The sequence below is a fragment of the Staurois parvus genome, unplaced genomic scaffold, assembly GCF_062004578.1.
Source record: "Staurois parvus isolate SC_StPar_1 unplaced genomic scaffold, SC_StPar_1.0 ptg000177l, whole genome shotgun sequence".
NCBI classification, from domain to species: domain Eukaryota; kingdom Metazoa; phylum Chordata; class Amphibia; order Anura; family Ranidae; genus Staurois; species Staurois parvus.
Genome location: NW_028317973.1, coordinates 649,948 through 664,032, shown reverse-complemented (window position 1 = coordinate 664,032; position 14,085 = coordinate 649,948). Strand labels below are relative to the sequence as shown.

General features: G+C 39.9%; 1 protein-coding gene across 1 annotated transcript in view; it reads left to right on the top strand.

Annotated features, from left to right (window-relative positions):
* LOC149462289 (cGMP-dependent protein kinase 2-like) overlaps positions 1–14,085 on the top strand; it is a 232,611-nt gene that overhangs the window by 121,623 nt on the left and 96,903 nt on the right. The window contains exon 9 of the mRNA XM_089677088.1: positions 13,716–13,784. Within this exon, the coding sequence (XP_089533214.1) occupies positions 13,716–13,784 (69 nt within the window). The remainder of the gene's footprint in view (positions 1–13,715; positions 13,785–14,085) is intronic.

Below are 14,085 nucleotides of genomic sequence, written 5' to 3'. Positions count from 1 at the left end.
AGTATTGCAGTAGTGGCAGAGTATTGTAGTAGTATTGCAGTAGTAGCAGAGTATTGTAGTAGTATTGCAGTAGTGGCAGAGTATTGTAGTAGTATTGCAGTAGTAGCAGAGTATTGTAGTAGTATTGCAGTAGTAGCGGAGTATTGTAGTAGTATTGCAGTTGTAGCAGAGTATTGTAGTAGTATTGCAGTAGTGGCAGAGTATTGCAGTGGTATTGCAGTAGTGGCAGACTGCTACAGTGGTAGCAGCCTGGACGAAGTGCCTTTTGCTGTAGTATTTTTTTTTTTTTTAAATGCAGGGGTTTTTTTTACCCATGGTCAAATCTCAAAATCAAGGCATGTCTGATACCAAGAGGTATTAGTCATCTCTTAAAAGACTTATAGCTTGTAATATATAAAAAACTAATATCAACATGCAGTATGTATATATATATATATATATATATATATATATATATATATACAGTGGGGATCGAAAGTTTGGGCACCCCAGCTAAAAATTTGTATTAATGTGCATTAAGAAGCCAAGGAAAGATGGAAAAATCTCCAAAAGGCATCAAATTACAGATTAGACATTCTTAGAATATGTCAACAAAAGTTAGATTTTATTTCCATCATTTACACTTTCAAAATAACAGAAAACAAAAAAATGGCGTCTGCTAAAGTTTGGGCACCCTGCAGAATTTATAGCATGCACTGCCCCCTTTGCCAAGCTGAGACCTGCCAGTGTCATGGATTGTTCTCAATCATCGTCTGGGAAGACCAGGTGATGTCAATCTCAAAGGTTTTAAATGCCCAGACTCATCTGACCTTGCCCCAACAATCAGCACCATGGGTTCTTCTAAGCAGTTGTCTAGAAAACTGAAACTGAAAATAGTTGACGCTCACAAAGCTGGAGAAGGCTATAAGAAGATAGCAAAGCGTTTTCAGATGTCAATATCCTCTGTTCGGAATGTAATTAAGAAATGGCAGTCATCAGGAACAGTGGAAGTTAAAGCAAGATCTGGAAGACCAAGAAAAATATCAGACAGAACAGCTCGCAGGATTGTGAGAAAAACAATTCAAAACCCACGTTTGACTGCACGATCCCTCCAGAAAGATCTGGCAGACACTGGAGTTGTGGTACACTATTCCACTATAAAGAGATACTTGTACAAATATGGTCTTCATGGAAGAGTCATCAGAAGAAAACTTCTTCTACGTCCTCACCACAAAAAGCATCGTTTGAACTTTGCAAATGAACATATAGACAAGCCTGATGCATTTTGGAAACAAGTTCTGTGGACCGATGAGGTTAAAAATGAACTTTTTGGCCGGAATGAGCAAAGGTACGTTTGGAGAAGAAGGGGCACAGAATTGAATGAAAAGAACCTCTGTCCAACTGTTAAGCATGGGGTTGGATCAATCATGCTTTGGGGTTGTGTTGCAGCCAGTGGCACAGGGAACATCTCATGAGTAGAAGGAAAAATGGATTCAATAAAATTTCAGCAAATTTTGGATGGTAACTTGATGCCATCTGTGAAAAAGCTGAAGTTAAAGAGAGGATGGCTTCTACAAATGGATAATGATCCTAAACACACCTCGAAATCCACGGGGGGTTACATCAAGAGGCATAAACTGAAGGTTTTGCCATGGCCTTCACAATCTCCTGACCTCAACATAATTGAAAATCTATGGATGGACCTTAAAAGAGCAGTGCGTGACAGACAGCCCAGAAATCTCAAAGAACTGGAAGACTTTTGTAAGGAAGAATGGGCAAAGATACCTCAAACAAGAATTGAAAGACTCTTGGCTGGCTACAAAAAGCGTTTACAAGCAGTGATACTTGCCAAAGGGGGCAGTACAAGATATTAACTCTGCAGGGTGCCCAAACTTTTGCAGACGCCATTTTTTTGTTTTCTGTTATTTTGAAAGTGTAAATGATGGAAATAAAATCTAACTTTTGTTGACATGTTATAAGAATGTCTAATCTGTAATTTGATGCCTTTTGGAGATTTTTCCATCTTTCCTTGGCTTCTTTATGCACATTAATACAAATTTTTAGCTGGGGTGCCCAAACTTTCAATCCCCACTGTATATAATGAAGCAAGAAGCTAAATAAAACACATGAATCCATATAAAGAAGCTGTTTTACCTGCCAATGTTTTTGCATTTATGTCTATTCAGTGGCCTTCCATCTACAACCTGTTGATTGGTCAGTGGAAAAGCAGGTGACTGATGATATCTATCTGCTCACTTTGCTCTCTCCTTTTTTTTAGCATGAACCTTGTCAGTACTGTAGCACTATCCCTGGAAGAGCCACTGTTCTTTCCCAAAACAGTGCAGAGGCAACCAGGCACAGAGCAACAGTCCATTCACTGCGGCTCATGGAGCAGTCTAGGGAATGTCTTGTATTGTTAGCAGGGGACACTTCTTACTCAATAAAAGCAGGACAAGTAAGAGGTAGACTGGAACAGTCTATATCCTTACAGCTGTAGACCATCAAGTAGGTTTTAGCACAGGTAAAGGTAGACTGGAACAGTCTATATCCTCACGGTTGTGGGCCATGAAGTAGGCTGAAGAATAGGTAAAAGTAGACTTGAACAGTCTATATGTGCATGACTGGGGATCAGGGGCGGACTGACCATTTGGGAACTCGGGCACTGGGAGTGGTTTGATTGTGGGCTAGGACACAGGGGCCCCATGATCCCCTATTGCCCGGGGGCCCCATGAGTTGTCAGTCCGCCCCTGCTGGGGACCATGAATTGAGGTGCAGCACAGACAGGGAGGCTCTATCACAGAATCCTGGAAAAGGATCAGGCCATAGGTGCAGCCTCTTATAAAGTAGAACAGCTTCCAGACCAATGGAGCTCCAGGGAGATACCCCCTTCACTTCTGCTCACAGATCCATTCCCTAGACAGGGAAAAAGACAATCTCCTCATGGCTTCAATCTATTTAACAGCATCCGAGCCACCATCTGGGCACACCTTTTCAGTGATTAGCTAGGCCCTGCTCAATATTCAGGCCAGTCAACTGAATTCTCCCCTAAGTTTCAGAAACTTCTTCTAGAGGCAGGGGAAGCAATCAGCCTCCCAGCCTGTGAAGCCCTGAACAGACCAAACCAACTGCTGCTCCCCTGGTTACAGAAGGAGCCAAAAACTACATTTACCTAGCAGTCTAACTAGGAGGGTGCTACAGTACTTTTGCAGACGACACACTTGATTGGCCCTCAAGGCTGCCCTTCCCTCTCCCACTTCTAGTGCTGCTGTACAGGGAATTACAGGAGGCAGATATCAAGTTTAATTAAGGTATTTACACTAGTTGCATGAATGAAATAATTTTAATAAAGTATTACTTATTACATTGTTTTAGCTTTTGGCTTCTACGGTATATTTGTCTGGGGTTCAGATTTAATGAGAATTATTTTATGAAATAAAAGAGAAATGGGTTTTGCCAAGTATAGTCAAAAATATAAACCCAGTAATTCATTAGAAGTCTGTATGTTCTGTGATTCTCTATATGTTATACTGGACATAATTCTGTTGACCAGTGGAAAGGAAAGATTCATTTACTGTTGGAGGTGTAAAAACAGGGGTACCAATCAAAAAATAATTCTGGCAACCAAATTTCAGTGAACACTGACATAGGTTTACTATACTTAGAAAGATGGTAAAGGTTTCTCCAAAGAGGACGCAAGCACTGAGTAGAAGAGCTGGGCCACGTGCCCTGGGTGTCATGTTCTGGCAGCATCACTTTCTAATGCTGATTGGTGGCTTGGTTGAAGCAATTTTAGTTCTTTGTAAAAACACAATGTTACATATGGGCACTGAAGGGCTCAGCAAGCCTGATGGGAGATCTACAGCTTCCAGTGTATTTTAAGTCTGCTGCTGTGCCTCCTCCAAATTGGAGTCTGGAACAGTTCTCGTTGGAACCCTCCAGGAGGCATTCATATATGGTGCCTAAATCATCTGAGCTGACTTCTATAATTGTAAACCCATTGCAGTAATCACAGTGGACACGAAAACACATGGAGTATAGAAAAATGACATTTCTATTCCTCTGCTATAAACTGTCAATTTCCCCCTGGGAATGGGACTCTTTAGAAGTGTATATTCATTCCACCAATGTTTCTTACAGCAATTTGTGTCTTAATAGGAAGCTGATAAGAATCTTGCCTTGTTATGTCCATATAAAAAGCAACCTGCTCTGCATTCGGCAACTCTGTGTTCTAAAAATATAAATATAATAAGTCAGTGCTAAAAGGAATGCAAGGCAGCTAGCAGTAAGTACACAAAACTCCCAAAACTATCTATTCAACAAAGCGCAATACCTCAATGCAAGAAACAGAAAGAAAAATGACAAGTCTTATAAAGCAATGTGACAATAATCATATAATAAAAGTGATTAAATAAACGTAAGACAGTCCACTAAATAAATGTGAAGTAATAAGATAAATAAAAGTCCTTTTGAGATCCTATATGCCTCCGTGTGTGACTTCTACCATCCAGATAAATCCATACCACTTGTGAATGAGAGTAATGCTGCACTCATTAGCTCCAAAGCTGTCAATGCAGCAAGTAGCAAGTTTGAAACATTCAATTGCGACTTTCCTGTATGGTCACCTTGCTGTCTATCCACCTGAAATCTTCTGATAGCAGCAGCATGCACCACTAAAGGGAATTAAGCCACCCACATCACCACTATATGGGAGAAAACCGCTCACCGCATGGAGCCAAAGGGGCTCCATATATAGTGTATGGAGCTATAATATAGTGTATGTGTATATATATGTACTATATATAGTGTATATAGTGCACCAAGGGGCCATATATAGTGTAGTAATTTATTACTGTTGCTTTAAAAGTACATAGAACTCATAAAAATCTCATCCAGATGCCAAACAGTAAAAACAGATAACAGCACACTTACAAAAGTGGCAGCCAGTTCTGAACCCGGACGTGGCGGCATGAGGTCAGCACATAGCTCCACCCTGAGCGTGCAAACACGTCTTCAGGGATGCTAGTACACCGACTTCTGCAGTAACATAGCCTGTACGATAATGTATTAGACACTAGAGCAGTCGTCACTAAATGGTACACCGCTGTCCGGAGCCAGACTGAGGGACATACCGTGTGGACCGCAGCCACGCCACTACCGGGTGCCCTCTCCCAGGCCCCTTGCCCAGCTACCAATACTATCCCCACAGCAGACAGGGTGGGAGGAGCTGCAGATCAGCAAGTAGAAGACCACCTGGCCCCCCAACATAAAAAGACTCCTGCCCAGGGGCGGACTGACCATTTGGGCCCGGAGTCAGTAGGGGGCCCCATGAGATGCCCCTGGTACCTTTTTCATAGGCTTTTTTGAGTTTGGGCAAGGACACAGGGGCCCCATGATCCCCTATTGCCCCATGAGTTGTCAGTCCACCCCTGCTCCTGCCCCCCGCTTCGAGCGGTGTTGTCCTCGTCCACTGCAAGGACAACACCGGCGGCTCAGCGGGAGGCCTGGAAGAGGACACCCAGCAGCAGCAGTGGCACTGCCATGGTCCAGACAGGACTGCCCCTTGGTGGGCGGGGTGTGAGGACCTGCAGATCGGGACCAAGGGGCAGGAGCCAGTGACCACCTAGCCAGTCAACATGCAAAGACCTCCATTCTCTGCAGCTCGAGACAGAAAGTGGGAGCTCCCCCGCACATCAGCAATCCAGGCAATCACCTGCCTGCCTGCCTGCCAACACAACAACCTAGGCAGCTCCTGCCCACGATGAGGACAACTTTGGTGGTGGGCCAGAGGCACAGGAGAGGACACCCCAGAAGAATTAGTACTGTACAGGGGAAGACTTGCATTAAGAGGGGCTCTATGGTGTGTTAAAGGGCTCTGTGTTGTTAGGGGCGCTGTTTTGTCTTAGGGGTGCTGTGTTGTGTTAGGGGTGCTGTGTTATGTTAGGGGTGCTGTGTGTTTTAGGGGCGCTGTGTTGTGTTAAGGGATGCTGTGTTATATTAGGGATGCTGTGTTGTGTTAGGAGTGCTATGTTATGTTAGGGGTGCTGTATTGTGTTAGAAGTGCTGTGTTATGTTAGGGGTGCTGTATTGTGTTAGAAGTGCTGTGTTATGTTAGGGGCGCTGTGCTGTGTTAGGGGCGCTATGTTATGTTAGGGGTGCTGGGTGTTTTAGGAGTGCTGTGTTATGTTAGGGGTGCTGTATTGTGTTAGGAGCACTGTGTTATGTTAGGGGCGCTGTGTTGTGTTAGGGGCGCTGTGTTATGTTAGGGGTGCTGTGTGTTTTAGGGGTGCTGTGTTGTGTTAGGGGCACTGTGTTATGTTAGGGGTGCTGTGTTGTGTTAGGGGTGCTGTGTGTTTTAGGGGCCTCGTGTTGTGTTAACCTCCCTGGCGGGATTCCCGAGTGTAGCTTGGGGTAAAGTTTCAGTACCACAAGCGGTAACCCCGAGCTACTCTCGGGAATACCATGCGGCGCTGCTCCGCGATCCATCGATCACTTACCTTGTCCTGCGCTCCCGCGATGTCCCTCCTGCAGTGTCCCCAGCAATGTAATCCGGCAGAAGCCGGCATCTGTCATCTGGGTTCCGTCCACTGCGAGCATCAGGACGTACGGGGGACGGAACGGCGGGAAATTTGAAAATGCCAAAAAGTGGCATTCACTAAAATCACATAGTAAAACATTACTGTATCAAAGTTTTTTGCATACATTTTGTCGCTAGTGCTTTGTCCTGTGCCCTGCCTGCATTTTTACCGTTCTTTCTGCCTGGAAACTGAGAAATGTCCATGGCGTCCAAAAAGCATCCCTTTAGGTCAAAGCCGGTTTTAGACCAGCTAGAGAACAGTGATAGTAAATCAGAACCACTTGCAGAATTAAGTGATAATGATTTGTGGGGAAATTCATCATCAGACACTAAAAACGATTTAGCAACTTTGCTCAGTGATGTGCGAACTTGGCGCTTTATTTCAAATTTCAGTGTTTTTGGTTTTATTATATTATTGAATTAAATTTATTATTATTATATTATTATTTTGTATGATTATTTATTAAATTATCATTTATGATTTCGTGTTTCAAGTTTTATCCTACCCAGGATGTTTACTAGACTCTTGTTCGGACAGATTTCAGTGAGTTATTCCTAAAAATTACAGGCCTACAATAAAAAAAATTCATATTTCCATGCAAAAAAATGTACCTCTTTGAGCACAGAAATATGGACATAATCAGACCACTAGGGAGGTTAAGGGATGCTGTGTTGTGTTAGGGGCGCTGTGTTATGTTAGCGGTGCTGTGTGTTTTAGGGGCTCTGTGTTGTGATAGGAGCGCTATATTGCATTAGAAGGTGCTGTGTTGTGTTAGGGGTGCTGTGTTATTTTAAGGGGTTCTGTTTTGTGTTAGGGGTGCTGTGTTGTGTTAAGGGGTGCTGTGTTGTGTTAGGAGACACTGTGTTTTGTTAATGGGCGCTGTGATGTAAAGAGGGGCAGTGATGTGAAGGGGAAAAGAGGACACTGTGGGACTTCTTTAAAGAGGGGACTGTGATGTAGAGGGGATTACAGTGTGAAAGCTACACTAAAGATCAGAATGTACCAGGGGACTGTGATATGTTATATCACTAATGAGATTCGGACCTCTGCTGGAAGGAAATTTTGCTGACTGGAACCTCCATAAATTTTAATTCAAGTCCCTTGCACTAGAGAGTCAATAGAAAAAATAGTGGAAGCCATTTTGTTGAAGTCTGAGACTGTGACCATAGTCAACCTGAACAGTCTACAAGGACTAAATACAGACAATGGGAAGTTTGAGAGGGATCGAGGAAAACAGGCGCCATTTGGTTGTAGCACACTTTCATGACCATAATGGAGAGAATAGCCTACCACAGTGAATATCCAAGAGGATGCCTTATATGAACAAATTTATATTTAGTGCCAACAGAATAGGCTCTGATTCTTCTCGTTCTTCTCAACTGTCACAGGAAAGGAGATTTGGACTCCTAATGGATCCAAATTATAGAGTTTACATAACTAAAAAATACAGATATGTAAATATTTCAACAGCTAGCAAATGCAATTAATTAGCTTGATTTGTTATGTAAATGTCATATTAAAAGTATTGTGTAAAATGTGTAAAAACACAACTCTATGTATATATATGTATGCATAGGTGCATTTATGTGAGAGAAAGAATGTTTCATGCCTTTGAAATAAAACATGATCAAAATGCACACTAGACATTACATTGCCAAGTGACTGGAAATCCTCAGAGGCCGTGGCAGCAGTTCGATTAAACTCTGTGTAATTACAGCTAAACAGAAGTGACTTCCATGTGCTCCCATAACACAATGGGGCAAGCAGTCTAGTAATGATTGCTGAAACAAAAACACAATGTGCTTGGTAAAAATATATACTAAAATAATTGACAGGCGAAGTAACATAAAAAAATTGCAAAGACTCTTCCACACTTCCAGAAATTTGCTGTAGCAATAATAAATGGTGACCTCCAACTCTAGTCCATTGACTTATATTTGTAAATACACTAAAGTTACTTTGAGATTTGGTTCTCTTTCCTTGTAGAATCTGTTCTCTGTCTTTGAAGAACCGTGATTTCTGTGAAGCACATAGCATGCAAAATATGTTAATAACCCAGCTGTGAAACAACTCCAACACCAGTAAAATATTTTTTTTATATTTTGTTTAGATTGGAGATGGAGTTGCAACCACATGTAGTTTACTGCTGTCTGTGCCCTCGTTGTATAGATTTCTCATCACTTCCTGTTTTAGGGACATTGAGTGGAACAGGAATTGATGTTAAATACCAACAAAAACACTTTTGTAGGGTATGCAACGTTTTGAAATTCTGTGATTTTTTTTTTTCTAATCTGGGCCTTCCTGACCTAGGGAATCCTATTTTAATACTTTTCTTTTTTGTTGCCAAAGAAATAGAAAGTGAGGGACAATCACATAGACTCCAATAAAAATATGATAGAAGCTCTACTTTTTTCCGAGTGTATTCAGTTGTAATGGAAAAACAGGTGCAGTGAGCAACATATGACACCGTGGGATTTATTTACTAACGCTGGTTCACGCAGAATGTCATACACTTCCATGTTTTATTGCTAAAGCTTAATTGAACACGCTGATGGTAGAAGCTGATTGGCTACCATGCAGAAGCTGATTGGCTACCATGCACAGGTGCACCAGATTCTGAGTGAACCAGCTTTAGTAAATCTCCCCATGTGACTCTTCCCTTTCAGTGGCAGCCGATAGTTCTAGTTAATATTACTGTAGGTTGACCATTTCTGCCATAGCATGGCATAAAGTACAAATGTTTCTATTTGCAATAGTATCACTATCATTGTGTTACTGGAAGAAAGCATCCCAAAAAAAGTGAAAAAATATCTGCGTAGTATCCCTAGCTTCAAATGTGTAGCCATTCTTAAACATTATTAACATCGTATTTCTCTGGGCAAGGATAATAAAAAACAGGTAATGTTTAATGGTTTTGGCTGTGAATATGTTTTTAATATGGTCAGGACTAAAAAAACATTTTTCTAGGGTGAAACATAAGAAATATTGCTATATAAGCATTTTGTATTTACATATGCATCCAGTAGGTGGTGCACTAAACTTTACTTCACATGTTTTATATTCACTACTTACAGAGCTCATTAGCTGAAGCTGAAGTTAATAAACACCAATGAATAAGTCAGAGCAGTGATCCATCTACCTCTCACCCCCTCCCTTCACACTGCTTCATACAAAGTTTCAACCAGAAACAGGGTGTCTGAAAGGAAATTGCTTCTGCTGATCCCTAAGATTGCATTGTCAGGGGTGCCCCCTTATTGTAATACAGGAACTGCATGCATGTGTGTATAAGCATATAAAAACATGTGAAAGAAACGTAGAAAAGATGACTCCCCAAAACTTTCCTTTTAAATCTATATGATGTTCTAAGGGGGATGCTAGCAACTGCTACCTGATTGCTGAAGATTTGCGCATTTAGTTAGCATATAAGACAACACGTTTACATCCCACACATTTACTGTCATTTATAAATACCAGAAAAATGTGGTTATGCACTGTATTTCTTAATGCGCCAATGCTTCTAGTTATCTGCGCTGTATATAATTATGTACACACCCACTTCCTTCTCTTCTTGACAACCTTGGTTCACAAAGTACATTCACATATTATCTATGAATTGTTTTCTTTAAACTCTGTAGTTATTGCATTTTACCATAAGAATATAAAAAAATAAAGTGAGAAAGAATCAGAAGTGATGGAGATAAATTATCATTCCCCTATGTTTAATACAAAGGTGACAGAAAGACACTGGGCAGAAAAATGGTTTTATTGCGTATGGGAATGTGAAAGCCAAAATGTTTTTAGTTTTGTGTGGATGAGTTAGAACCTCTGTCTGGTTTTTATGTGGCTGTGTCACTGTTAGGTGTATTTACTCTTCCTGTTTGTCCTGATGGCTACTGTAATCAAGATAGGAATGATAGGAAATCCAAAATCCAAAATTTCAGTTGTCACCAGAATAAGGGATATAAATTACAGGGAAATATCCCCAATGAGACAGAGAAAGCACAAAGTTACTGTAAATGACAGGGATTTTACCCTTACCACCTCTATCAAACTAAATATTTTAGCTATATATACACTTTAAGAACATTTTTAACAAAATTAATTTTATTTGACCATGGTTCATTCGCAAAGTGAATGATTCTTTTTCATATGTAGACATATACAGTACTTAACCATATGGCTGCTCAACATGTAGACTCTTGTTTTCTTTGGCTGTTGGCATTGGAATTTTTTCTACTCATGCCCTACTGATTGATTATCAGCAGGTTTTGATATAAATCATGTCCAAAACAGCTTGAAATAATAGTCACCCCATAATATCAGATTCATGCTTGTACAATTTCAGGGCACTTGTATATTGCAAAAGTAGGAACCATGGACAATTTGGTGCATATGATATGATACTTGGTACAATATGGGTTACTTCTGTGAGCGCTGAAAGTATTTGTAAAAATTATAATCTGGAGCTTAGTATTAATTGCATTTATTGAAGTGGCATGAGTACCAAGGCAGTCTTTGTCAGATAGTCAACCTAATGAAGGCTCCTGCCCCAAACTTTTGCCGCTGTCCCACTGAGAATGACCCGTGTATCGATCATCTTTTTTATATGAAGATTATTATTTATTATGTAAGTTAGACCCCCATTCTTGGCACAGGTTGACTTCCAGCAATTTATATTGATATATATATATATATATATATATATATATATTAGTCTGTATATTTTGGTAGTGATGTCTGAACCCATTCTTTTTGTGATGTAAGATCATCAAACCTTATTGGGATGCACTAAAATGCAATGGGTGGTTTATGGTACTAGAAGCTTCTCACCAGCAGCTTTGGGGTCTTGTTTATTTTATAACAGCCAACACATTTCAAGGGCTCAGCACTCCCCCTTCATCAGGGTTAAAAACCAGACAATCAAGAAAATACAAAGATTCCTTAAAATGTGCAAAAAGCTATATATAAACATATACAAATACCTTAATGCATTATTATTGAAGCCAAAAAGGCATACATTGCTCAACTGAGAAGTATAAAAACCAAGAAGGAGAAATAAGAAAAAAACAACAAAAACTAAACACGTTTTTATTAGGGCAGCTGCAAAGCAAAGAAAAAAAACTAAAAGTGTTCTTGTTCTCGTTGAAGATAACAAAAAAATAATAATAATAGTAATTTTAAAAAACGCAACAAAAACAACATCAATGCATTGCAAATGAAACTGATAAAAACCAGTTCATACAATCCATAAACATTATGGTATTCCTGTAAAGTAGCTCCTATTAATGACTATAGGGGCCCAATATGTGAGTGAGCTGTGAGTGAACTGCAGCTGAAAGGATAGAAAACGAGCAGAGGCTGAAAAAAGTGCAGACTAAGTCTATGTGGAGCTGAAAGCTAAGAATAATGAGAATGGTGTGGTGCTCCCATTCTTTCAAAACTTCAATGAAGCCATTAAATAACACAGTTTTTAGCTGGTTCACACTGTGTGTGGTAACTTGGGTTTTTCTGCACTGGATAAATGCAGGCTACTGCTGGGGGCCCCGCTGACACTGCAAAGGTTGGTGTGATATGTGGTACAGTGAAGTGTAGATAACTGCATCATTTTTTGCATTCTTCTGAACAGCACTGGACGCCACCACATGCTACTGCACAGCAGCGCAACACACCATGCTGCTGTCCAGTGACATAACTGAAGTGTTCAAATAAATGACAGTTCAAATAAAATTGTAAAATTAGAACAAAAAAAACAAGCAGTGTGATGCACTGAAATCTGCATTGTACTGCTCCCTGCCAGAGATGGTGCTGTACTAGTCTGTTTTACCTGGCAGGCTAGTGTAACATAGATAAAAATAAATTGTACTGCGCTCCACTAATAATATTCTATAATTAATGAAATGTGCAAAAAATAAAAAAAGTTAAATTACCATGATCCCACTCATGTAAAATAAAAATTGTGCATGTGATGTTAGAAAAACAGCAACTTAAGTCCATTAAATACATCTTTTTTTGTGATGATCATCAAACTATATATGGATGGAGATAATGGCGGGATAATGTTGAGATAATATTCACGCCACCACCACCACCAGCATTATCCCACCTTTATCTCCATCCATGTGTAGTTTGATGATCATCACAAAGAAGCTTTGATTAACGGACTTTAGCTGATGTTTTGATAACATCACATACATATTTTTAGTTTTATATGAGTGGGATTATTTTGATTTAACTTTTTTTTTTTTTAGCACATATTTCATTAATGATAGAATATTGTTATGGGAGCACTGTACAATTTATTTTTATGCACTTTGGCAAAGTAAGTTAACATTTTGAGAACTGCAGCTGGTTAGATCGTAAAAGGTGTGGTGAGTGTGAGAGTTTTCTTATCAGTTTATCCTTTATAGTGTGAAGGTAGCCATGGTGAAAATGGACTCTTGAGAGTACGTGGATATGAATATAAAGTATGCAGAAGAACAAAAGTTCCAGTATGAATTGAGACGTGTACATTTGTGAACCAATGTCCACTTTTCATTGTAGTATATTTATCACATAGTTTCTTTTCTTTTATATCTATTTTAAATTATATATGTATTTCTGTAATAAAACAGAGACCTGCCTCTAGTGGAAACAGTAGTAACTAAATATAAAAATCAAATACTGGAGTCCACTCTCCCAGATAAACAGAACTGATTAAGACATGAGAAGTAGAAGTAGAATTGTTATGCATTATTAATAACAGGTAGCGGAAAAGTGGATTCTCAGCATGTGCCAAATAATTTTTCTAAACTAGTAGTGGCAACCTGTGGCAAGTCTCGGCATGCATTATCAGACAGGTTGTCAGAGCATGCTGAGACCTGTAGTTAGCAGCTGGAGAGTCTCTGTAGTCTGTAAATTAGTCCTATGTACAACCTTTGTAGTGTTGAGCTGTGCAATTGCAGATGAGTTTTATAAGAGTTCATAACTCGGAGATGTGGAATTGAATGCATGCAAATTGTTATGCAATTAGAATTATATTAACAGCAGTTGTGTGCTCCTAGCAAATGAAATTCTCCCCACTGTGTTACTCTCATTTGATCAATAATAGGATGATTGAAGGACATGAAACATAGCTAATGAAATGCCCATTGCCTGATTTCTCTCTTTTTTCTTCTCTTCAAGTGAAGATGTCCGCTCCGCCAACATCATAGCCGATGAGGATGACACACAGTGCCTTGTCATTGACAGAGAGTGAGTATTTTGATGTTTGTTAATGCCAAAACTATTCTGACACACTGAACAAACTGAGCTCAAAATACCTGCACAAAACATAGTGTTGAATGTGAAACAGCTGTTGGGAGGTAAACAGTATTTTTTTATTCCGTGAAGTGGATTACCAAATAATAATTCCAAAAAGCTGTGTTTGTCTGTACCTCCTCTGGACTGAAGAAATGCAGGTCGCATACAAAGTGCTTTTCATTTAAAGCTAAACTCCAGATAAACTCAGATGAAGAACATGAAGAGGAGCTATTTTACTTATCAAAGAATTTGT